The sequence below is a fragment of the Athene noctua genome, chromosome 5 (assembly GCF_965140245.1).
Source record: "Athene noctua chromosome 5, bAthNoc1.hap1.1, whole genome shotgun sequence".
NCBI classification, from domain to species: domain Eukaryota; kingdom Metazoa; phylum Chordata; class Aves; order Strigiformes; family Strigidae; genus Athene; species Athene noctua.
In genome coordinates, this window is record NC_134041.1 from 28,204,489 (window position 1) to 28,230,774 (window position 26,286).

Genomic DNA, 26,286 nt, shown 5'->3' on the forward strand with positions numbered 1-26,286 from the left:
GGTTTGGTATGGCTGTCCAGGATGAGGATTTCAACTGCAGTGTGTGACTTGTCATAAGGATGTGACAAATGGGTCTAAAAAGTGTGTATATACTTCAGTCTTATTATCTTGTACATGTGTGTCTGTAAACAGGAGAGTATGTCTGCAGACCTTGTCAGGGAGAACAGCATGATGTCCTGTATGTTCTCCATTAACATTTAATTCCCTACAGCAGTCTTATCCTATCTCTGCTCTCCTGGCAGTTATAATTATCATTGTCCATTATCCTTCTGTGGATTAGGACCTCTTCACATGGATCAAAACTGACAGCCCTTTTGAGTTACATAGTCTCTCCAAATCTCTATAGTTGATTTAAGAATGTACCTATTTGCTTATAGAAGTCACATCCAGTTACTTAATTCTCATAGGAAATAGATGCCTAAGAACAGGTCTGGTCTGGATTAAAAGAAGAAAAATAAACCCAGAACCCTCTGCCTTGTCTATGGCACCTTTTGTCTGATTCTGTTACAAGTCACCATTATGTGCTTGCAGAGCTTTTTCCGTTTGAAAACGTCCTGACAAAGCCTTGATGCAGCTGCTTTGGCATGTATGAAATTACAGTATTGAATGTGACCCATCAAACGATGCGTTGCTGTGCTCCTTGTCTGCGTTTTCCTCCCAGTAACAGCATGTGCAGTTGTTATAGGGCTATGTGTGCTCTTGGTATGCTTATAAACAGATTTCTGTGTGATCAGAGGGAGAGAGGGAAATGATCTGCAGCTTGGGGACTGCCTGGAGTTCACATTGCCTTTGTGCAGGTCGGGAGTAGCTCTGCAGAGTCAGGAGAGGTTCAGAGGGCAAGAGGGAATGGAAATCAAAAGGAGCACATCTACCAGGATGAAGTAGCCTCAGGATCTTGCTCTTCTGTATACCCTCTCATTGAGGGCCTGATCAGGTATTTTCACTGATGGGTTGGGTTAATAGAGAGACTAGAGACTGCACATATTAAATTGATTAATGACAAGCTGAGTGGCCCTCCAGCTGTGTTGGAGGAGAGGATTAGTAGTTAGTGCCTTCAGGGTGCTCAAGTAGCGCTCTGATATTTTGCAGAAATTGTGGTGAGTCCAAGATATTCAATCTTTTTCTGTAGAATTATAACCACTGCAGTAGTAAGAAAAAGAGAGGAGGGTTCCTATGGGAGCATAGTTCAGATTATTTTAAAAGTGCCCATTCAGTTGATGCTATCCACATAGTGAAATATTTTGCCATAGTATTTGTAGCTTCAGTGTCAAAGAGTACACTGATGTACAAATTTGTCTAAAAACCTTCACGTGTCCATTCTTCACATCTTTATTCTATGATTAGCATTCCAGTAGAGCCGTTCTTTGACCTGAAAGTCCCCTCTATTTTGAAATAGTTAGAAAAGCTGGAAACTCCAGTGGCTTGGTGAAGTGTTGTTAGTGGGGCATTTCATTTTTAAAACCCACGTTTATGAAAACACAGTTTCTGTGGTTCTCTGATCTGGTTGCATCATACTTTGCAGGATATTGGCAGTAAATGTTGAAATTAGCTTGAGACTTCTTGTTTCGCAAGCAAAATATACATAATTAGAATACTTGAAGGCAAAAGCATTTATTGTAGTTCTGTACGTTTAAGTTAGTGGCACATGTTAAGTGAGATTGTGCACAGATAAAGGCAGAGAACTACACCCGTTCATTTCTGTTTGGTATCACTGGCACCATCTCCCTGTACACCAGAGTTTCTAAATAATCCTTAATGAAAAGGATTTTGTAAAAATTTACTAACAGTCTTGTGCAGTATTTTATTTTGGTTTTCACTTGCTAGCAACTGCACTCAAACTGTGATTGTTCACAGAATCAAAGGAGTGTTTGCTGGGGGGAACCTCTGCGGGTCTCTAGTCCAAAGTGGAACTGTTGTCAGTACTAGATCAGATCACCTGTGGATTGGTCTATCCGAGTCTTGGGACCTTCCAAGGATGGGGGACCTACCACCTCTGTGGTGACTGTCATGGATGAAAGTATTGACACGGTAATGATTCAGTAGGAAATCTAGATTTATTAATAGCTAACAGCAATTTATCGTTACAAAATAATTCAGAAATGTTGAAAGAAAGAAAAGCAACTTATTTACAGATTCTAAAATTACAAGATTCACACTAACTTACTTAATGCTATCTTAATTTATACATATATACATGCGCATACACAAAACATACAAACACACACATAGAAACAAAAGTATTTGGATCCAGTAGAATGAAGTACGTACCCAAACACCAATAAACAGAGGAAGAACGGGTGAAGGAGAAGCTAGCTCAAAGAAAAATTTCCCCCTCGAATTTAGAGCAAATACCTTGGCATTCCTCAACGGACAATAATTGAAACTCAAGCGGGTGGACTTCGCCCTGGCCTTCCATCAGCTCTGGCAGCAGACAACACCTTAAGGTAAGGGTTTTGGTACCTGGGAGGCATCCCAGCTCAGGGGAGATGCTGGTCACAGGCCCGCTGCGATCCAGGAGAGCTCAAAGGGTCTCCCTGGTGGTCACCATTTATAGGGTCCAAGATAATTGACTTTTGTCAGATACCTTCTGGTGCCTTCCCGCAGTTTCACAAGAACTTGATGAATGTGCAACTCCGTTATTGTTCCCATTTGACCACATCCTAGGCACAGGTGTGCCAGGCCCTTAGGAGATGATGGACCATTTTAACTGTTACTGAGCAATCATGAGGGGCGGGAGCCAGGCCAGGTTTGTTAAGGGGATGCCTTAACATTAGCAGTCCTTATCTCCATAGATCGGTGTATAGCTCGGGGGATGTGGGTGGAATCACACCTAGGATCGAGCAGCCCGGCAGGGAGGAGTGAGAATTGCGCCACCAGTGACCCATTGCAGGGCTGCACTGTCTGGCAGGGGAAGAATTTGAACGTCCCAAACCACCACATGTGTCTGTGGCACCTTGGCCTGTCATCCAGCACTACAGAGTTTGGCTCCGTTGTCTCTGTAACTCCCTTTGCATAGTTGTGGATTGCTCCTAGATTGGCCCCCTTGTCTCCTCTTCAGGAGACTGAACCAGCTCAGCTCCCTTCATCTCTCTTCATAGACCATGTGTCCCAGGCCCTGACCATCTTGATAGCCTCTGCTGGCCCCTCTCCAGTTTCCCCACATCCATCTTTTCCCGAAAGAAGCGAAGGGGCCCCAAAACTTTACATGGTATTCTAGCTATGGTCTCACCAATGCTGAACAGAAGGTGACAAAACTTTCCTCAGTGCTCTGGCCACTCTCCCCAAAATTGGCTTAGGTTTGCTTTTTTGCAATATTTTTTAGTTCCTTAACTTCTTTGCATCTGGGGTTTTTTCTTAAATAATTTCACAGACTGCTGTTGCTGCTTTACAGACACCACCAGCAGCACACGAGGCTCATTCTTCACTTAATGGAGGCAGAAAAACTACTCAATTTTTCCCACCTATCCCAAACACCCACCATTGCATGGACTGAATTTCCTTCCGGAGGTGCCTCTTTCCTTCTGTAGATTTTAAAGGGAGCCTAGGCAACTCTGTCAGACAGCTAGAGCTGGAAAAAATTAATTTCACCCTAAGTGGGGAGATGAAAAGCTTCTATTTGCTCAAGCCATTATGTTTTAAATGTGGTTGAGAGCTGGCAAGGACTAACAGAATAAAACACTGCTCTCCAGGAAGAGAGACAGGCCCAGCCTGAAAGCTATAGCCTGATGTGTCTTTTGAGTAGCGTGCAAGCAGGCACCTCACTACATTTTTATCTTCCCAAAGCTGACCTTTCACTCCCTTTAATTTAATCTGGTGCCTGTGATCTTGCTAATTCAATTGCTGTGGCAGACAGGCAGTTACTCACATACACAATCACAAGATGGACAAGGAGTACGATGTTTCTGCACCAGCTTATACTCCTGTTTATCCTTTATCAGTGAGACTTCAGACCAGATTCAATTAAACTATTGTCATAAAACTTTTTCTAAGGAAACTGCCATTTTGGTCATAAAAGGTACATAGTACTTTGCCTCCATCCTGGTGCTGTAAGTTTTGATGGCTTGTATGAGTTCCCACAGCACTGTAGTAAAAAAATCCCAAAACCCTGTGCTCTCACACTGTTCAAGATTGGATGATTTCTTCTCTTCCTGAGCTACATGAGCAGCTTCCAGGATTTTTTTAGGATAAAGACCAAGTGAGCCAGTTAAACAGTTTACCACCACCAGAAAGGAGACTTCCTGTTGTCAGTGTTTCCTTGGTTGTGTGTGCTCTTGTCAGATCCGTCCTTGAGCCATTTTATCATGTTGGCAGAAAACCAGCCAAAGAGTTCAGGGGGCTCGCAAGAGAGTCTGACAATTGTCAGAGGTTGGCAGGGAACGTGCAAGGGCTGAGGGAGGGAGCAGGTACGCTCCAGCTTCTGGTGGCCCTGCGGGTCAGATTGCTCAGCCACCTGTAGGATATGCCCAGTCATTCTGAAGTGCACTTTTGTAAGTGGGGTTTGGGAGTGATTAAGGAAGAATCCTCAGTTTCAGGCATCCAAGATTCTTTTTGCCACCAAGCGTGAGTTAATCTTGTAACTTATTTATGCCTTTTAAAACCATTTTCCATCAGGTTGTTTTCTTGTTTTGGTTTGAAGTTTTTGGGAAAAAGCATTAAATGTTTATAGACATTTTTCCCCTTATACAGTGAAGTCTGTTTCTAGAACTGATTTATGTCTTTCTCAGCAACAGTAGAATTCAAACAGAGCAGGCACTTGGCCACAAAACTGAACTCAGAATTGAGATTTAGAAGTGAAACTTAGCTAAAAATGTGAAGAGAAGGAAGTTCATCAAGCTGGGGTAAATATGCAAACCAACAGGTGAAAAATAAAACTTCATCTTCATACTCTGTTATTTTGACTGAGATTGTTAGTAGCAGAGGTGACAACTTCTTTAACATTATTATATTGAGTATCTCTTTAATTAGAAGAAACTATGAATAGTTGATGAATCCTTAGCCATACAGATGTCCTGGGATCTGCAGAATGAAAAACATCTTTCCAACAAGCATCTGTAATGCATTGCACATTGCACAGATAAAAACGATGCCATCAAATTTGGATTCAGCCCACTGCATCTTGATATTAAAACCTCGTTGTCTCTGAACCAACATTTTGGTGGAAAAAAGAAAAGCTTGGATTTGGAGCACCAGCCCTGGCCCGAGTGTGCCAGACCACCGTCCAGCCATTGGCAGCCTAGGAACTTTGCCTGACCCTGCTGCCAAGACGTACAGAGACCCACACAAGTCTGAGCTGAAGTCATTGCAGAGCTCTGGGTAAATCTAGGGGATTCAGGCAAAAATGCAGCCTTGCTGCTGTCTGGGAAGAGCATTCATATGTTTCCTTGTTATCTCGTTGGTGTTTTTTCTGTATCTCTCATGTTGCTTTATTCTTATGTTTTTGACAGTGGCATTTGTGTTGTGGGAAATAATATTTCTGTAAAGACATGCTTTTATTCAACTTTGGCAAAATGTGGAAGGAGGCATAAACCATTTTCTGTAGTGAAATCAGGGGAAGGAAAATGATAGATCAGTAGAGAAGGAAGAGCACCCATTTCTTTATGTTCCTTAGAGAGGTGCTCCTAAAGGTGCTGACAATACAATACAAACAAGGCCTAAATTTTTAAAACCAGGTCAAAGACAGTTTACTGAAAGTATTGCCTGTATTTATAAAACACCTTTTTGCCTGTGACCTATAACATCATTTCTTGCCACTGCTGGAAGGTGATGCCTCCATCGCAGTGAAGAGGAATTACCTTTTGAGAGGTTAAGAGATATATTCAGATACCTTGAGTGTATAAGGCTAAAGGATGGGGAGCAGGAGGAGATCCCCAGAGACTTAACTCATGGTCAGTTGCTTTTTCCAGAAAGTTGAGGGATAGCAAATATTTCTAACGGAGACTTTCCAGTCCTTCTGATGTATGTCTGTGTAGCTGATTCAACTTCCACAATTAGGAAAGATTTGTTGCAAATTTCCTGTACATCTGCTGCACTCTCAGAAGCAGCATCTCTCTGGCTGCAGATTAGAATCAGGCTGCCACTGTCTGCTCTTGCGCAGCCAAGGGCAAATAGCAGCAAGTTGGGGCTGTCCTAGCAGGGAGAATACAGAGGAGCGCCCTCTGCTACTGAGCTTTGTCTTTTACTGATTTTGGCCTAGAATTTAATTTGAGCTGTTACTTTATTCTCTTCTGTCATTAACCTTAAAAGCTATTGCTGGGTTTTGCCACTCACTGCTTTCAATTTTTTTTGTTTCCTCCGCCATATGCACTACCCTCCCCAGCAAATATATTGCCAGCAAGTTAGCAACTGTCACAGATCAGTGGATGGATCAGGAAAGGGTGAAAGTCACAGTGACTGTGAGATAGATGTGAGTTGCTGTTGACCAAATGTAATTTTATTCCCTCAAACCAGGCTTGAATCCACTACCTGACATCCTGGCTGCAAAGGACACATGTTCTTTTTGCAGACACTAAAATATGTTTTAAGAGAAATCCCATTCTAGGTGTTCAGCTCAAGAATGCATCTGCTCACATTCAGTATTTGGGCTAATGTACAGTTTTGTCCTTTTGTACAATATGACAGACTGCCTGCATAATTTTTAGAATAATTAGCGGCTTTTATAAAGTGGAGTTTTGCAGTCTGGCAGTATTTTTATCCAAAACTTTAAATGTGTATTCACCTGTGCACCGGTAATAAATATAATTGTTCTTTTCATGAGAACATCTTCTGGATCCATTTTATAAAGGTTGCCCTTAGACTGAGTCTTGCATCTGTGTTCAAATTCTGTTTGGCTCTGTCTGAGCTGTCCAAGACGATGAGTCTGCTGTGCTGACAACTGCAGGTGATCTACTTCTTGCCTTGCAGCTATCTTACATAGCTTAGAGATTCAACGGGATATTTAAATAAATTCTTTCTGTTGCTGCAGAAGGCAAGAAGACAGTAATTTCAAACCAAGACTGGATCTTGTAGGATTGAACATGCTGTGATCAAACTAATTGCCTTGATTTTAAAAAGGTTGAAGTCTGAACTGTATTTGACAGTTGTTTCTGGTTAGTATTTTAAAGTTTTCTTGCGTTTCCAAATACCTGCATGTGTAGGCATTTTTGCTTTGTAAGAAAGAATGCTTTCTTCTGCTTTGAAAGGGAATTGTTTTTTCAGAAGAGTGTTCAGTCACAGACTGTGTGGCCTTTCATGGACTTCTGCAGCTGTTCCTAAACATTTCTCATGTGTATGTAGCCCTGATTGCTATCAACATCTTTCTCATACTGCCTTTTCATGAGTGTCCTGCAAGTTAGTAAGACAGGGAAAGGGTAAGGTAGAAGTATAATCTTGGTAGACTCTTCCAAATTTGAGATGAGGTTCTTATGGATCTTGGCTCTTCTGACCAGCATTTCTCTCTGCTCCAGCCTTCTGTGGGAAGGAAGGCTGTTGCCAACACTGCATGAAGTTAGCTGTGGTGTTGCCGAGTGGGGTCTGAAGACCTCTAAGGATGGAGATCTCACCACAGAGTGTTCTAGTGCTTCACTGTCCCCTGAACTCAGTCAAAAGAGTAAGCAGAGGACAGCCGTATTAGCAAATGGATTTTGAGCTGCAGTGTTATGTTGATCTAGCATTTGGAAAAAACCTGACATAAATTGCTTTTTGCCCATCCAGCTTCTGTTTCATGGGGAATCTGATCCAGAGAGAAATTAGGATTTACAGTCTAGTCCATCTCATGATACTGGATCCAAGGAGTGTGCCCATAAAAACACATCATTTCTGTGCATTGGTTGGCTCTCTCCTTATGCGGCAGGGCTGCAAAAGCAGAACAACGGAAAAAAGGTATTTGTTGATAATAACGTTCCCACTCCAGCTTGTGTTGTGTGTGCTCTTTTGGGACAGGGTCTCCAGATGGGCAGTAATTCTGGGAATCCAGAATTTGCCTTGTGTAGAAGACCTGAGGTCTTGCAAGCAAACATAGAAACTTTGGGTTAGCGTTTTGTCAGAGAAGCAAAGAATCTGGTTTATATCCTTTTTGGTTTTACTGGATCGTATTCATATGCCCTACCTAAATTACATGTTTTTGCAATTACAGATTGCAGTTGCAAAACTAATAGCCTGCAGATGCTATGCAAAAGAGAGCTCTGCTGCAGTGAATTAGAGAACGAGGGGAATTTCTTTTTATGGGTAGTAGTAATAAAACAATTAACTTCTTTTGGGTCTTACAACTTTGTAAAATCTACAAAGATAATTGACAGGCTCAACTGGTAGTTACAGATGAACTGTGTTTCTGTACTGATATAGCCCACGGGAAAGACAGAAAATGACAGAGAAATGTAATTTTCAAATAATTTGGAGCAAACGTTTTTTTAATTTTATGATGCTAGTTTGAGAGAAGATTTAGAAGAAAATCTGATCCTTATCAAACATAATAGGAGGAACTTTTCTACCAGTACAAGCTGGGATTTTTTTGGGTCTTCACAGAGGGTCAGAACTGAGTCAGCTATTCATATAGACATACCCTTCTGCAGTTTATCTTGAAACTCAACTATTTTCCACAAATAACATACACACAATTTCAAGTCCTTAAAAACCTTCCTATACGATTTTAACCAAAACTGTTTACTTAAACATAGAATTCTGTTCTTCACATCCTCTTACTTTGCGTTTAGGAATTTTTTTTTTATCTACTGCCAAACCAAAATTACATCATAGCAAATGCATGCATTGTTCTTTACTGTTGGGCCTTGCAAAGCAGTTCTGCAGACAAGTTTAATTGGCTGGATTTCTGTCCGGTCTCTGTCCTATGCCCTCCTTGTTCACAGGGCTGTTATTTTCCTTTCCTATACAATGGAAAAAGACAAAACTACAAGGTGGAGTACATTTATGAAAGAAATAAAGTCCAAATTGTGTGCCTTTGGCTCACTCTCCATTGCAATTGGACTGGCTTTGTGCCTCATGGTGTGCCTAATTAACATATACACACAAGCTTCTACCAACTGTGATTTCCTGGAGTATTCCCTATTCACAGGGGAAGGCTGATGGTATTTAGTGCTTCTTATTTAGGATGTATTGCAAGTCAAAAGTAGATTCAGAAAGCTTGGATGGAAATGAGGGAGGTTCATCTTGCATAATTCCAGAATGAGGGTTTTGCAGAGGAACGGGGAGCTTGAGAATAGCCGGTCATTTTGCAGATGATTTCACTTTGTTAGCAGGATGAAGATAGATGTTTCAGTAGGATGGAGGGTTACTGGGCCTGTTTTCTCTTAAGTGTGCTTATATTCTGATTCCTGAAGAGAGACAGGATTCCTTCTCAGAGGCCACTGGGTAGATTCTACTGTTTGACTAATAGATACCTAATTACCAGCATATTTCAGTGTTATCTTAAGGCATAAATCCCCCTCTTTGGCCTTGGAAGTTGAATAAAGGGACTATAAACTATGACAATAGAAAAACTGAATAGTATATCAGTTTTTTCACCTTTATATGACATCTGCTTTACAGCTGCCTTTGCATCTAAGTAATACTTTGCATTATAGTCTGTTGTGTATTAGAAAGTTGTTGTGTTGGTCTTCTCAAACCTTGATGGAGTAATGAGATTCTCTTGGTTTTTTTATTCTTGCTTTCTCACCTTGATCTTCTACCTCAGGGGAACTGAGCAGGACACCAAATGAAACAAAGGGCAGCAAATTAAGTTAGGGTGTGGGTTCAAACCAAGGAAAGGAAGCCATTCATTCAGTAGAAGTAGACTTGTGAAACTTCTCGCCATAATGCATTATAGTTGCTATAAATTTACATGTATTCATTGGAGGACTGGGAAAGTTCATGGAAGAGAAATCTATTAATAGCTACTACATATATAGAAATCACATCTTTGTTAGAAAATCCCTAAAACAGTAATTGAAAATGGTTGGTGACTGGAAGACAGGTAGGGGGAAGTGACATATCTGGTTTCCATCTTAACAAGATGAGTTGGCTTTCCTTGGAGTCAGAGGGACAGCATCAGCTCTTGGGCAGCAGCAGGAATACCCAGCCCGGTACAGGTAGGAGGAGGAAATCAGGAAAAGCTTCAGCAGCAGGAAAGCTTAATTTGCCTCAGGTCGTTTTGAAACTGGGTCCTCTGCTTTTACATCTGGAGAGATCTTATTGTTCTAAAATAGAATCATATGGTGACTGCTGTTGTGTCTTGGATCTTTTGGGAGTCAAGAGCTGCTAGAGAGATGATCTGAACAGGCCTGAGACACTTGCATTCCATTTAAAAACCTAAACAAGGTCACTTTCATTTGACATTTGACATCTCATTTTTAGGTTCCTTTCAGTCTTTAAGGTGATGTAACAAAACAAATCCAAAAGGAGAAGGGACAAAGGTAGATCTTGCTTTCCTTATGTTAGCTGTCTCCATTTGTGAACTGCAGAGAATGACACAGTTCACAGCAGGTCTCCCTATCCTTAGTAGTCTCCATAACCTTTTTAGTTCTTAATCCAGAAGAGGTCCTTTGCCACTGTTTCTCCTTTACACTGAGAAAACACTTAGCACTGACCTCCAAAGCTGAGCCCTGCTCACAGACAAGGAGCACTGGGAATGGAGGGAACTCCTCCAAAGGAGGCTTGTAGCAGAGTGAATTTTCCATTTCTCTGAGGTCTCTGGGATTTCCACAAGGCGCTCTCTAACTCACAGTGAGGTGCTTTCCAGTTTAGTTTTGGAGCCCAGGCCATATCACATCTGGCAGTAGCACAGCTGACAATAGAAGGCACTAAAGGCTTCTTCATTAAAAGGTCGCTCACGTGGGAACTGAACTGGATAGTAACTCCCTCTTCTGCAGGGACAGTGATCAGAAAGTGTTCCAGAGTGCAGTTAGGTGTTATTTATAAAAATTTGTCTGGGAATGTCAGAAAGGTGTAATCTTACACTATAGGACATTTTATTGACTGTGGGATTGAACTATTTCTGGTAAAACGCTTAAATAAAAAGCATATCTCATCAATTCATTGCTGTGTGCAGAGTATAGGCTGTAAAAGCCACCTGTGCACAGAAACACTGGGATTGGAACAACATTGGTGTGAATAGGAGCACATTTCGCAAAAATGAAAAGAGAAAAAGAAGGTCTGTTCCCACCACTTCTGGGAGCTTTCCTGTTATGGGGCAATCTCCCCCCCAACAAAAAAAGGCTTAAAACTTAGAAAAGTAATTAAATTCTATGATTAGGGATTGGGAGTTTAATTCTCTATTACAAACTCTCTAAGTATTTGCAAAATCAAATTGTGTCAATATATGCTAGCTAACCTCAAATTTAATATATGCAGAACTGGTCCTCTTTCAAATTAAGTTAAATAGTTATTGCTAAACCTAACGTAGTAGTGCTACTGGGGCCTCCCGTGGTTGGATGTCAAGAGCTGGTGTAGAGAGGCTGAGACCTTCTGAGTTTTTACTGCAGGTTTTCTGTTGATCCCTTGCAGTCATTATCTTTCATTCACTTCCATACTCAACTTTGCATGTCATAGATTCCCTGCAAGGATCCATGGTGGGCTGAATGCATTCTCTTGGATTTATAAGGCCTACCTTAAAAAAAAAAAAAAAAAAGGGGGAAAAAAAAAAAGAAGACACATCAACTTTAAAAACAAGGCAAGTTTACAGTTCATGGTATAATGAGCAAGTATTGCGGCTATGAATCACAGTTTGTGTAGAGGTTTTAACTGGATTTCTCTTTTTTTTTCTGATCTTAAAGCCATACCCATGCTTTTCAGATATGTCAGACTGAAATGGTAGGATAGCAGTAGTTTGAGAAGCACCTTTCCTTCTTCAGTTACTGCCCTGTTTAACATCCACTGACAGCAAAAGCAATGTTGCAGGAACTTCTGGCATTTTCAGACTGACCAGTGCTGTATCCAGTATGGTGTATCCTCAGGACACCATATGGTTGGCATCACCTAACCAAATCAATAGGGAAATTATACAACCATTTCCTCTACAAATTTGTAAACTTTCATACATGTCCTCTTCAAACTGACAGAGGAAACTAGAAACAGATATGCCAAGACCTGATTCTCATTTACACCATGATCTGTGCTATGTGCTTTTCAGTGTTGGGAACTGCTGGAGTAAATGAGAATCAGACCCTAGGCCATGAATGCATTGCAGTAAGTTCTCCTCCCTGGAGAGCAGCCTCCTTCTGTGTTCAGAGAGCAGCTGAAAGTTTAGCCCTGGCTGTTCTGAGAATGAAGTTCCAGCTTCACAGGTACCATTTCTCAGTTAGGAGTCACATGCCAAAGGCTGCGATGCTGCTCGGTGCAGGTTCAGTGGCCTGTGTGGGATATCAGGATAGAAACATCACATCTCTGGCAACAGCCAGCCAACCTGAAACAATTATGTTGAAATTTTCAGAAAGTGTGAAATCCGTGGTTTATGAAAGGAAAGCTGTCTCACTGGCTCTGTCAGCCCAGGGTTTTAAAAAGCCCAGCTTCTCAGAGGACCTGTACAGGGCAGTCTCTGAAGGTTGTATGCAGCTTTTTGGGCCTGTGAAAGCACATTTTTGTTTCACACTCTGTATGGCCAAAAGCATACCTCTAAAGAAGGTCCAGTGTCATCTCATTGACCTGAAATTTCTGAAAATATTCAGAAAAAATAGATTTGAAATAGATTTGATGCACAGTTTTTTATGGCCAAAAAACTACTTGCTTTCTAACTGCTTCATCTTGAGATCACTAGATGTGGTCAGATAGTTAATAGGTAAGCTTTTAAGCTGTGAGGACATGTTGAACATTACCAAAAGTAATGCCATTAAAGAAAAATGGTACCCCCAGCAGCTTTGGGAAGCTGCCAGCACTTCAGTGGGATGTGGAAAGCTCCTCAGCCTGTGTTGGCAGTGGTTGTAATGCAGTCCTAGAATCACAGCATGAAGATTCAGGCTGGAAGAGATTGAGACATGATTCCCTGGGAGACCTCTTAGTCATAAACAGAGATGAAAAAAGGCCCAGCTACAGTGTTTGTTTACTGTAAGAAGTCTTCTGGAGCTGCCTGGGCAGAGTACCCTTTGGCATGCTGAGGCGCCTGGCTCTGTTTGCCCACTCTGGCAACTGTCTTTGTTAGTTGCAATATTCTAACACATAGCTGGTCTCCAAGGCAATGGTAAAGATCAAATCTCCTCATCAAGGCCAGTTACGAGAACAGTACATTAAGGTTTTCCTTTGGAATTTTAATCCAGTCTCCTTGGAGCTTTTATTCTTGTAAAGTAACAAATGTCACTTGCTTTCGAAAAGATTATCCTTAGTTTGTCAGAGATGGATCTCTAATGGTGAGTGGGGCTCCTTTGGACATCTTGAGGAAGTCTTTGTGAGAAGAGAAATGAGAAGTGAGTTAGGGTCTGTCTTGCAGGAGTGGAGTCGTGGTTCCCACCAGGATCACACATGTACTTTGTGTGGTACATGCTCCAGACTAGTGGCAAGGGTCAGAGGCATGCCTTGGCCTTCAGTAGCATGGCTAACAATGTTTACGTAAGCAGGTGTGCTAAATACGCTGTAGCAAAGCACATTTAGATCAAGTTATGTTACTTGTTTTCTAGTAGGTAATGCTTTTGCTCAAGACACTAGTGTCCTGGTTCAGCTAGGACAGGGTTAAGTTTTCCCCAGCAGAGAGGGGGAAGGGAACTCCAGCCGGGTTATTCATACCATGCTGACGTCAGGTCCGGACGCGGGAGCGCGTGAACTTTTCCTTTGTAGTTTTGGTGGCAGGGAGCATCGCAAGCGAGCTGTCTGTAACCATTGCGGTATTTCTCTGTGTATCTTTTGTCTTGTTTACTGTTATTACTGTTTATTGTTGTTATCATTGGTACTGTTGTTGTTCAGATTGTTTATCACACTGTTGTATTAAATTTCTTCTTATTTTAACCCGGGGTTTGTGCCTCAGTTCCAGCCTGACCGTCTGAGGGTGGGGGAGGGACAACAGCAGCGTGGTCTCTGGTCCTGGCAGGGCTTAAACCAACACAACTAGAAAAGGCTTTGAAAAATACTTACCCGCACCTAAGCACAACAGCTAAGGACATAAGAAAAAATCTAGGGGAATTGATTTGACAGATAAGTGACCTCAGGGGTAGGAGGAAGGACAGCTTGTGCTGAGAATGCAGAGCCTTGGCAGATTTGGAAATCCATTCCTTTGTGTGCTATGTCACTCGGGTGTCCTTCAAATGCATTCATATATCCTCTAAACATTCCCCATAGCATTGGTAATATTTTCCTCCATCGTGGACATGCTGCAAGGATTAGTTCCTTCGTGTTTTGTTCAAGCACACAGAAATGGAGGAGGAGCTCCAGAGACTGCCTATAAGGAGGTAGCATACTGCTCCCCAGGAGGCATCTGTTGCAGTGTTGCTGATGGGACTGATACATTGCAAAAACCAAATCAAGCAATATTGCCAGTTCTAATAATTTAAAAGCCAAGAGTCAGTCTTAGGAAATCATGATAATTTAAAACAAAAATTCATAAAGAACCTTGAGTAGCATGTTTTCTCTCTGTTTAATGGAACTTCATGCATGGTATGCAGCGATGATGTTTTCTTTGCCCTTTAACTATGAGTGTTCTAAACAATTTTGTTGTTTTTTTTTTTTTTTTTTAAATGAAAGCTAAGATGCCTACAAGTTTTCATGCATCTAGGTAGCAGGGACTCTCAGAAGCAAACCACGTGTCATGAGACTCAGGCTAAAGCTGCAGGAGAAGCTACTTTTGTAATATTCTAGCAGAGTGGAACAGGATTTCTCTTGCCAGTTGACTGTGGGGTTTAGAGATACATGAGGCTCCAAAGCTTAATCCCAGTTAGACCCCTGACAACACTGATCTTATTTAAGAAGCCTTAAAGTCTTTATTGCAGTTCCATGTGCTGTTGAGTCCAGAAGCAGATCGGTAGGCACTGGAATAGCCAGCAGAGTAAAAAGATTTGGTGAGGAATTTCATTCTGTAGGGGCACCTAACTTCTAAATGTTTACAACTCTAGTTAATTATATTATAACTGTATAGTACCCTGAATGTTTTGTGGTGGCAAGGACTTAATAAGTTTGCTTATTAATCAGAAGTTTAACAAATAACATTTTAAGATTTTTATCCCCAGGAAAAAAATGTGTTTCTGGACCCCAATTTATTAAATTAAGGTAATGCATTTGTCACTGGATTTTTAGTATCTATATCTGTCTGTCCATCTCATCTGGCTTCAATATCACTGAACTGTAGAGATGATCAAAAGCAAAATGAGAATGGTAAAGCTAGGTTCTCATTTGAAATATTGTCTTTCCAGGCTGATATTTTTCCAGTTATTCTGCCAGCAGTCTCAGGTCTGCATCGTCTATTTTAAAGTGTCATCTCATCTAACTGCAAATCTTGGCCCAAGCCAAGGCCATCTGTTGTTGGGTAATAGTTGTGATTTATTCTGCCTCTGGATGACATTCATGGGCCAGATGCTGACTTGTAAGATTTGCTTTTATTCATTTTCAGTTTTATACCATGTGTGAATATCACAAACAGCATTTTAATTTTAGATATTTTTGTCTGATGTTTAAAATTAGGGATGAGTAATAGCATCACACACTCCTGGGATGGAATTCAGCATACATCAGAACAGGGTAGGACATAAGAAAATATCTTACATGTTAGAAATACATTCAAACAATGTTTCTTAATGTCTAATTTCTTCCTAATCACTAATCCATACACTCATTGATGTTGCATGTAAAAAATTAAGTATTGCTTTCAAATAAACGCTGTGGACTATTTGAAGACTTTTTGACGAGAATGTTGTAGGTAGCTAAACTGTAAGCAAAATATTCATGATACTCTGCAGCATACCTTTGCCCTCATGTGCAATGAGGGTAGTTATGAAACTTTTCAAGTTGCAACTGACTGTCATAGGGACACTTCTGCATATAAAAGATGAAGATTATTAGGGAGATGGGTAAACTTCCCTAATTCCAGATATTTTAAAAATTACTTTTTGTAGTAGAGATGGGCGGTATCTAAGTTCCAGATCTTGCACATTAGCTCCTGGTAGCAGTTTGGACTTAGAGCTTTTTATGTGTCTGTCTTCTCCAGAGTTAGTGTTGAAACACTGAGGAGTTGTGCTGCAGCTCCAAAGCATGTTTGGATACACAAATGTGAGTGGAAATGACTTCATTGTCTCTCTATCTGCTGTGGGAGCAGAAAGCTCTGGGTCTTCCTTCCCACACTGTTCAAACTGCTCTAGTAAAACAGAGGAGTAACAGGTGAATTGATACATGAACATACCACTTTGCTGTGTAGTTTTAGGAAACATTTCAGAGTCTGGAGACTAATGGAAAGTTAATTTTATTGTCTTAGATAGCAGAGCAGCTTCATCAAAAACGGTTCCCTATGCACTTTGTTTCAGATCCAGTGAGTTGATCTTGTCAGGTTGTATGTGGAGGGATTGCTAGTAACAGTGCACAGATAAGAGGTATCAAAGTTTTTATCTTATCAGGTTCTGTCTGTAACAGGATTTTGTGTGGCTAAGTAGGATGGGTTGGGCCTGCCATGATTTGTGTAAAATAAGTTTACTAGGTTAGACTGAATTATAATACTGGCATTTTATGTATCTGTCCTCCTTCTTATATTCCTTTGGTTTTGATTATTGGTTATTGTGGTCTAGAAGACAATGCTCCTTTTGTTTCTCTGAGGCAGGGAAAGAAGTCTGTCTGGGTAGGATTCATTTAATACACCTTCAGGTGCTTGGACGTTGGTTGACCAGTCTGAACTAGACCTCATTCTCATGAGAGTCACTGGATAGAAGCAGACTTCTCTGGAGCTCCTGCCATCTCCAGTGCTATTTTAGTGTACAGTGAAATACCTGCTGGGGTTGCCCACTTCAGTTGAGTGATCTAGCAGAAAATTACTTGGTATATTTGTTTTAAGCCAGAATTATGAAGAAGGAGAGCAGAGAGTGGTGAACTGCTTGTTTCTTCTTTGCAACTCTTGAAACATCATTTACAGAAGTTTAAAATTAGCTGAGATTAACTCTAACTCCTGGTATTTAAAAAAAAAAAAAAAAAAAAGGTTTCTAGATGAGGCAGAACTAAGAAAGGTGAATTTTACATCTCATTTTCAATGCAAGGTTTAGAATAAAGTACTGTTTTTCAGCAAATCAGCTTGGTGGAATCTAAACCTGCCCAGCAATATTAGTGCATAGTTTGGCCGTGTTGTAGTCACGGAAATAAAATTTGTTAACTGCAGTGTCAAGTCTGAGCCAATTCTTTGAAATGAACCATGATGGAGGAGAGGTAGAGCTTGTAAAAGCCAAGTGTGAAGTGTTTGCACTGCCTCTGTAGTTACCATAGGACTGTTGAGAAGTTGGTACTGCCAGTGTCTGTCCTGTGGACTGCAAAAAGAGAATCATAGGATTATCAGTATGGGTAGAGAAAGCATCTGGTGGTGCCTAGCCCAATCTTCTCCTTGAAGTGGAACTGTTGCTGACAGTAGATCAGGGCAACCATGGCTTTGTATAGCTGGGTCTTGGAAACCTCCAAGATTCCCTAGCCTCTCTGCTGACCTGTTACAGGATTGCACCACGCTCTGGATAAAAAACTGTTTCTGAATGTCCAACCTGAACCTCCAGGAAAGGTAAGGGTACAGGAAGTACCCGAGGAATTTTCCTTAATTTGTTGCTATCCAGAAATTTGGCATTTCAGTCATGACACTGCTGTTTATTTCTGTAGATGTACTCCAATTGTAAAGTCTTTGTGATAGTTCTTAATAATTTTATACATACAGTAAATAAAGATGCCATTATAAACAAAACTAAACCAGCATCATTTAATGTACCAATCTTCAGATATGTTAGCAAAAAAATAGTAGTTACTTGTAATGATTCACAGGTGATCGTCTATACAGTACTTGGTTTTGCTAGGTAATGATGTTGTGGACTCTCAAGAAGCACGGAAAAAAACCCAACAGGATAAGCATTTTTAAGTGATGTTAAAAATAGTCATCAAATCATGACAAGGATGTTGTTACAAAATGTAGTTTTAATGGCCATCTTATCTTTGGTCTGTTCCCTTGAGAACGTTGAATTTCAAGAACAGTTTTTCTGTAAAGTTCATTGTCTTACTGAATGTTGTCTTAATCTCAGCAGTTAAAAAATGCAATGGGAATTACATATGTAGTCTGAGAATTATACCAGAGTGGTTTTATAATTTTGGTACCAAGATGTTTTTAATTACAGTCATTTATTGAAGTAATGTTTTCTTCTTGTGGTCAGTCATTTGGGTTTTTTTTTGGGGGGGGAGGGGGGTGGTGGTGTTGGTGGGAAAAAAAGAAAATTATATTTCTGCAGTGTATCTACAGAATATCTTGATCTATTTAACACCTAACTTTGCATCTAAGTCACTTCCCTGACTCTTAGACATAACAATGTAATGTTTAGATACTAAAATGGGGAAAATACAGTTACCTTGACATTAGGAGGTTAACAACTGTGTCCTGAAAGAAGTCTAATTTAGTCTGCCAAAAAGATAACCTTGGCCAAAAGCATCAGACATTTGTGTGCCTGTTCTTAACCTTCAGCAGGGAGCCGGAAAGCTGCATGTAACATTTCTGGAGTGCTGGGTTTGTAAAATATCATGGGAGCTTTACAAATGGAAAAGCATGAAATAAAATGAGAGCATCAAACTCGCTTCTGCTTTTTAAACGTGTGAGATGGATGGTGGCTCTTGAAAAATGAAAGGCAGGTGTTCTGATCATGTTTTAGGACAGTTGCAAAAACTTAATGAGTTGGCCTCCATGTTTGACATGGTGGCATCTGCCAGCTTTCATTATTCATTTCACACTGGGAGTGAATTTGGCATTGCTGGGACTGGGAGAGGGACAAACACAGGGGCTGTGCAAATAAACCCTTTCCATTAATTCTTTGGGACCTGGAAAAGATAATTAGTGATTGGCAGGTATTTGTTTTGCTTAGAGCCTGAGTTAAAAATTTAAACTTAATCTGCCAATTATATAAATGCAGTCTTTTGTTCCTAATTACTAAGAGAGAACAAATATACTTCCCTCACAATGCCCACTGCGTACTGAGATGGTGCAGTGAAGCAACCTTTTGTCAGGGAAGCTAAGCTTTGAAAGGCACGGGAAGCTTCCCTTGGCCTTAGTAGTCTTCCTTTGGTCTGTCTAGATTGGCATAGCATAATAATATGGGAGATGCCTGGACTGGCGCTTTAATGTTATGTTACTTCTGTTGATAAGGGAAGAACCATGTTTTCCTAGGCTGCAGGTTAAGCAGTTTGAGTTTGGCAACAGCAAAAAAAAAAAAAAGAAAAGCTGCATTTTTCCTTGCAGGCCAGGTTCATATCTAGATCATCTCCTGTGGAGGTAGCTTCCACTGCTAAAACCCAGGGTAGTTAGTTTGAATACCGCTGTCTTACAGCAGCACCCAGCCACCTCACAGTTGAGATAAGCTACTAAAGCACAGCTTTGCCATCAAACTTCCCTGGTAGTTTTTTGTGAGCAGAGCTCATATTTCACACGCTGTCACAACCCTGACCGATACAGTCCTACTGCACCAGGCACAGGCATGTGGTGTGGAGCTTGACATAGATATAGTGAGATGACATTTATATATAAAGCAGACAACACTGCAAGTAAAGGCTCCAGTTCAGCAAAGCCCTTAACCACATGTTTAAATATCATTGAAGTCAAGTTAAATTACTTTAATCATACACATAAGTACTCTGTTGAATGAGGGCCTAATAGTAGTTTCCATCTCTTTCCACATGATCAAGGTTTTTTCATATTCTGCTTCATGTGATAGGGGTTTCTTCTCAGTTACACAGCATGAGCAATTGCTGTTACTTTTGGAAGACTCCCTCAACAATTTGAATTTTCTAAGCTGCTGTAAACAGTTTTATGTGGAATGCCTGTAAGACAGAATGGAAGGGAATTTTCCCAGCTTTGTACTTCCAGGGTAAATTTAACACATCTTTTCCCTTATTTTCCAGGACCACCTGTTATTGCCAGCCACCACGCATAACAAGACCAGAAGACCAAAGATGTCTATAGTGTTGCCAGCTGTAAACATCAATGGTAAGTCCAAAACATGAAAGAGAGCAATAGGAGAATAATTTCAGAGATGTGCCTGACTTGCATGTGGAAACAAAACTTAGTCTGTTGTTACAGCTTTGAAAAAGAAGTCAGACTGGTCATTACTGGGCCTTAGTTGCCAGGGTCGCCGCTACAGCTGGGATGCTGGCAAACCACCGGTGCCTGGTGACAGAGATGGTAACAAGAGACTGTGTGACTTGGCCAGAAGTTTTGCAGTATCTCCTTCAAGGACAGGGGTGGTGCCATCCATTCCTGGTGATTTATACAGAGCTGATTAAGGGTTACTTGAATGTGATCTAGCTTCTCTAACTTGGTGGCTACAAAGATCCCACTGAGCATGGAGACTGTCCTCATCCTCTTGTTTGGCTTCCTCCTACGCCTGCTTAGCAGGGCAAATTCCTTGGCCTTTCTGGTGTGTTAGGATGCTGACTGCCTTCCATTGGTTTCCTCAGCTGTTTACCACTCTGTTATACAACACACAGTGTGAGCGGGACCTCTCAGCACTGCATGGTCAGGATTAATAATAATCATGTTACAGTGCTGCAGGACAGCAGAGGAAACAGCAGTGCACTAGGGACATGGGCTTATTGGTGAACAGAAATGTTCTTGATCTGCGTTTTAGTCCCACGTGAGAGACAGGGCGTAAACTGTGTGTGTATGTATGTGTATATATATATATAATTAATTCACGTGGTGAGGAACTGCCAAGTTAGAATGTGTTTGGGACACAGGGTCACTGTCACAGTCATCAAACACATCATGAGCCCTGTAACAGTATAAACTTTACTTTCTGAATATCTGTGCACATAATGCTTTTTTAAAACATGTATTTTACACTACAAGTGAATCATCAACCCAAATATTTTTGTTAAATTCAAGCATGCCAAAAACATTATCTGATGGTTCAAATTTCCATAAACTAAGAAAAAAAATTTAGTTTAGGCTTTCGACGTTTTGATAATTATATTTTCCCATGCAGTACAGTAAATTGAGTGTGATAATATATAACCAGCTGTATTAGGGGAATTTTTATTAGATGTATCAGAACTACTTTTAGTGTTTATCTGCCTGAAACTCCCTTTTCATGTTCATTACAGAAATCCTTTTCTGGCTGAGCTGAATTATCATGTGCAAATGGGCACTTTATCATTTGAAGAACAAACACTATTTCTAAATTACAAAATATTTCTTCTTAACATATTACTGAATCTTGTTTTACTTGAAATAACTTTTCAGTTGTTGGAGTAAATATAATTTGAAAAATAAACATCAGAATCCAATGATAAACCTTATCCTTCATTAATAATGAAACATTGTGAAATTATAGTTACTTGAGTTCTTTGGGATTTTTCTTCAGAACATCAGTATAATCCAGGAAATAAAAAAATGTCTAGGGATTTGATCAGTGATGTTGAAACAGATGAGACACAAGGATAGCATTAAGTAAACAGTGGCATCAAACACTGCTTCCTCTGTGACAGTCAGCCAGGTATTAGGAAAAAAAACAAACAACAAGATACACTAGAGCTAGTAGGTAACTTGGCTTGATTTTTAATTTGATTATTAGTAGATTACCTGGAGTACATGATTCTCTAAAAAGTTCTACCTGGAGAAAAACCCATTTCTCTCCTTTGAGAACATTGCTCCTCCTCCACCCTATTCTGCCTCCATGGGAACTGAGCACGTCCTGAACAAGCATCTGGAAGTTAGCTGACAACAAAGCTTTCCTCCCAGATGTCTGCTGTTCTTTTAACCCCACCTTAATTCTTTGTCCACCTGCAGAGAGTCGGCTGCTAGAAGAGGATAGGTCTCCCTGGGAGGAATTGGCAAAACTGTCAGTGAAAGAACTTGTCCCCTCCTGCCTTTTCTTGTGCCTCAGCAAGATCTCTGTGGAAGAAAGGAAACCTTTTCCACTGCCACTTATTTGCCCTTCCTCTTTGCTGCCACAACCCTGGCAGAGGAGGTGAAGGGAATGCAAGCGAAGTGGCCTTTGAAATTTTTTTGGAACCTCATCACTTGCTTTCTTCTGCAGGATCTTTATTTGTCTGTGTACTAAACTTTACCCATGACACTGTTTCCAAACATGAAACAGCTAACAGTTCAGTTGAGAACTCTTTGAACTGCTTGGACAGTTCTTTTCCCAGCAGGACTGTCATCCTTTTCTGATTGCACTTTGATTGCTTGAGTGCCTTCTGAGCTCTGCTAGAGACTCTGCCTTTAGCTGGCTTGAGCCATTCCCACCACCAGCTGCAGGGACAGAGAACCGGTACTGGCAAAGATTAGGAAGTAAAATGAGTGGTCAGTCGCAGTCCGTGACTGCATGGAGGTTAATGACATGGCTCTGCAAGACTAATCTAGCAGTTTTCACCAGTGTACAAAGCAGAATCACGTTTATAGTCTGAAGAGCTTTTCTTGGAGGGAAGAGTTGGGATAAGACTGGCCAGTGGCAGTGTTTTGCAGCTAATGGCAAATCTCAGTAGAAAATTTTGTAGTAGACGGGTGCATGTATGTGCGTATGTGTGCATTCAGTAAGGTGGAAGTTTAAGAGAACAATATTGTACAAAGCAATAACAGTACATTATTATTTTTCTTGATAAAACTCTTTAACTGTTGTATGTTGGAAAAGAGTAAAAATGGCCATTACCTTGTAACTTTCTCCTATGTGCTCTGTCTCCTGGTTAGCCTGAACCACATATGTCCCTCTGTGGGCATGAGGATAAGCCAGCAATGTCCTCACTGAAGGCTTCAGTGCAGATGCACAGAAATATGTTTAAATATTTAAATACGTTTAATATGTTAACATATTACAGTACATATAGACATGTTAACATATGTTTAATATGTTTAAGTATTAAATTTTTTTTTTAAATATAGTAACGTTTTGCACATTGGTACATGTTAATCGTCCTCCTCTTACCCTCTTTTCCTTCTTCCCCACCTTGTTCCAAGCCTCTTTCCAAGCTTGCTGGGCCACCCCTCCAGTTCACAGCCAGTAGTTACTGTCAGCTCCTCCATTTCTGCTTCCCCAGATGCTCTCACAGCCCTTTACCCTTCTCCCACTTCCTGCTGGCTGTCCCTCAGTACATCTCTACCCTTGGCTCCTGCAGCCAGCCATGCCCATGGTTTGTCCTGCCTCTGCCCAACAGCAAAGCCCCAGCATTTGTGGATGGAAGTATTACAACTCTCAAGAAAATCTGCCTGATGGTACCTAAAGGCCTTAGGGTTGGCAGGCCTGGAGGGGAAAAAAAAGCAGAATTGAGTAGTCCTAGTCCCACTGTACATGGTTTTGGGGGCACCACTGGTGTGCCTTTACTGAGAAGTTATTCCAAAAAGAAATATCTTGCAGTTTCTCATGGGAATGAAAGCCAACTGCAATTTACAGTTAAACTCCGGCTTTTGTTTTTAAGCAAGTCATGTTTGTTATGCTGGATTGCAGCTATTATTTTAGAAATCCAACTATGCACTTGAGGCCAGTTAAGTCTCCAGTAGATTTCATTCCTAAATTTGCTTTTATTGTAATTCAGAGTCTTGTTGGCTCATTACACCAATTCCAAATTGACATATAGGCGGTGCCTTTCTTGAAGCTTAAATGAAAACATCTGCCATTAGCCTTCTATTTACTTAACTGCTGTAAAAAATGCAGTGGGTTATAACGTCAATCTTTGGATCAAAATAATCTATAGAATACAGCATAGCTAAGCCACTCTTCCTACCCCAAGCACAAGCCTTTTGTCTCTGCAGGATGCTGCAGCTTTGCAGCGCAGCACACACCACCAGTAGTCCTCCTTACAGCACACAAAAGTGAGAACATATGTACAGTCATTCACTGTAGGAGATAGCATTCAGCGTTTAGCCCAAGAAGCCGTTTTAATGCATTTCTCCCTAGGATTAGGTTGGGTACTTTCACAGCTTGCACTTCCTCTTGGTAGGAGCAGCTGTAAACGTCTATGCAGGTGTGTACTCACCATGAGTACTGGTGGCTGTAGCAGCAGCGCAAAGACAATAAAAGGTCTTTTTTATTCTTACTTACTGCAAAACAGTTCCCCATACATAAAAGTCCTTCTGTCGTTTGTTCTCTCTAAATTGAGGGTTGGTGTCTGCACTGTCAGCCAAACAAAAGTGAGAAACCTAATGGGAAAGCCCTTGGTGAGATCCAAGGCTCATTTTCTTGGAATTGGCAGCCATGACAGAGAGTGTCTTGAATTTTTTGCAAATATTCTGGATGGGTCCTTAGTCTAATGTCACACAATGGGACTTGTCTTCAGTCTGCCTTTGAGATAGCTGTTTGTGTGCCTCACCTTCTATAACTTGTATGTTCCTGGGTTCTTAATGAGCCTTGTTCTCTTAAGGATTGTTTTTTGTCACGAAGCACAACAATAAAATAGTCTCCTAAAGTCAGAAATTTACTGTGCATGGGATGGTCAGTCTTGCAAAGTCCATGTGCTCCATTGTGTTGGCCAGCTTCTGATCACGACCATTTCCCTCAGCCTTTCTTCTTAGCATCCATCACCCTACTGATGTAACAGACTTCAAAAGTGCTCTGAAATAATACACATTGTAATTAACAAGGTCAATAACAAATCTAGCGGTAAGGCTTTTTGAATAAAAATGGAATGATTTCTGCCATCAAGCAGCATGATTATTTGTATGCAGCTACAAAGAACCTTCCTTCAACTGACAGCCATATGCAAGCCACTCACAGATGTCCAAGGCTGGTAGCAAACTATCTGTGAAAAATCCATAAGGCAAACAGAACCCACACAGGCTGAGAAGGAAAATAAAAACAATAGCTGTTTGGGAAGTGACAGTGTTCTGTAAGTTCCCATGTCTTGGGGTTGAATAAATAAAGTCTCCAACTTCCTTTGCCTTTCAGGGTCAAGCAAACAAAAGATGCCATTTCCGTCTTTTGGAGCAAGAAGAATTCCCAATCAGTCATTGAATGAGGAAGGTCTAAAACAATACATACCACTTAACGGCAGCTGACTTCCCTGAAGGTTACTGCTTAACGTTTTGGGTAGCCTTCTCTCTTGCTTGGATGGTTTCCAGGAGGCTAATGGCCCCAGCTATCTCTAGCTGTTGTTGGTTCATTCTTCTCTTTGTGTTAGAAGCCAAGTCTTAATCCCTGTTGCTCCCTCTCACAGCTGCTGTCCTTGGCCCCAGACTCAGAAGGTTATGCCACTCTAGTAGGTACAGAGGACAGATTTCTTGGCTCCCCAAGCATGATCTGTAGAGATACTTCCCTCATTGTTTCTGCTTTTATATCTGGATTTAGCAGAAAGTGTTGAGAACTCAGCACAGCCTTACAAGCTACAGTGTATGAGCAGAAGGCTCTGGAAGTTGTGTATGTAGGATTACAACTATCTATGAGATGAAAGAAGAGGCTGCTAAGGTTTTTTAAGAAGGTCACTGAGAATTCTTCAGAGCATCAAGACCTCTAAACCAGGATGTAGTAAATACATCTGAGAATGTCTCCATGCTGTAAGTCTATAGGCCATTTTGAAAATGCCACCCTTCTGCTTCTTGAGCTTCCAGTTGAGGAATAAAAGTAGTTTGGTGAAGCCTGGCCAGAGGAAAATGGTTAGCTCTCGGTTAGACCTCACTGCAACAGCCAATTACTAAGCCTGGACCTAGAAACGAGGAGAGTCTGCTATCTCCTGTGTGCAGTCACGGACAAGCAGCATGTCAATTACTGGGGTTCTGCTGTAATTAGGTTAATGCCACAGATGTACTTCAGCTCTCGTGCTCATGTAAAGCTGTGCTGTAGAGGTCAGGATTGAAATCATGGCAAAATATATTTTATCAAGGAATTTTAATGACAGATTTTAGTAAGGTTCTGCTATTCTCACTCATGTTCTCTTTTCAAAGTGATGTAAATGCAGTTTTGATGGTATTCCATCAAATTGGAATACCCCTACCCAAACATTCCTACGTTTCTTTGAACATTGGAATTGATCATTGCCTAGATTTCAACCTTAAATAGTTTTCAACAGATTTTGTTGTGTTTGAGAGACTTTGCTCTCCCCAGCCATTGTCTGTTAATATATGTTGTCTTTGACAGGAAGGAGAAGATTAAATTATTCAAAAAAACTATGAAAGAAATCATTCAAGAATCTGTGCACAAAAGTAATGGAATCTGTGTCACTTGAGTTCATGTTTATTTAGTTAGACAGGAAACGATCAAGAAATGA

At 40.8% G+C, this 26,286-nt stretch overlaps 1 protein-coding gene across 4 annotated transcripts in view; it reads left to right on the forward strand.

Moving 5' to 3' along the window:
* Positions 1 to 26,286, forward strand: part of ATF6 (activating transcription factor 6) — an 84,034-nt gene that overhangs the window by 44,075 nt on the left and 13,673 nt on the right. For all 4 annotated transcript variants that reach the window (XM_074906784.1, XM_074906785.1, XM_074906786.1 and 1 more), the window contains exon 15: positions 19,996 to 20,080. In XM_074906784.1, the coding sequence (XP_074762885.1) occupies positions 19,996 to 20,080 (85 nt within the window). The remainder of the gene's footprint in view (positions 1 to 19,995; positions 20,081 to 26,286) is intronic.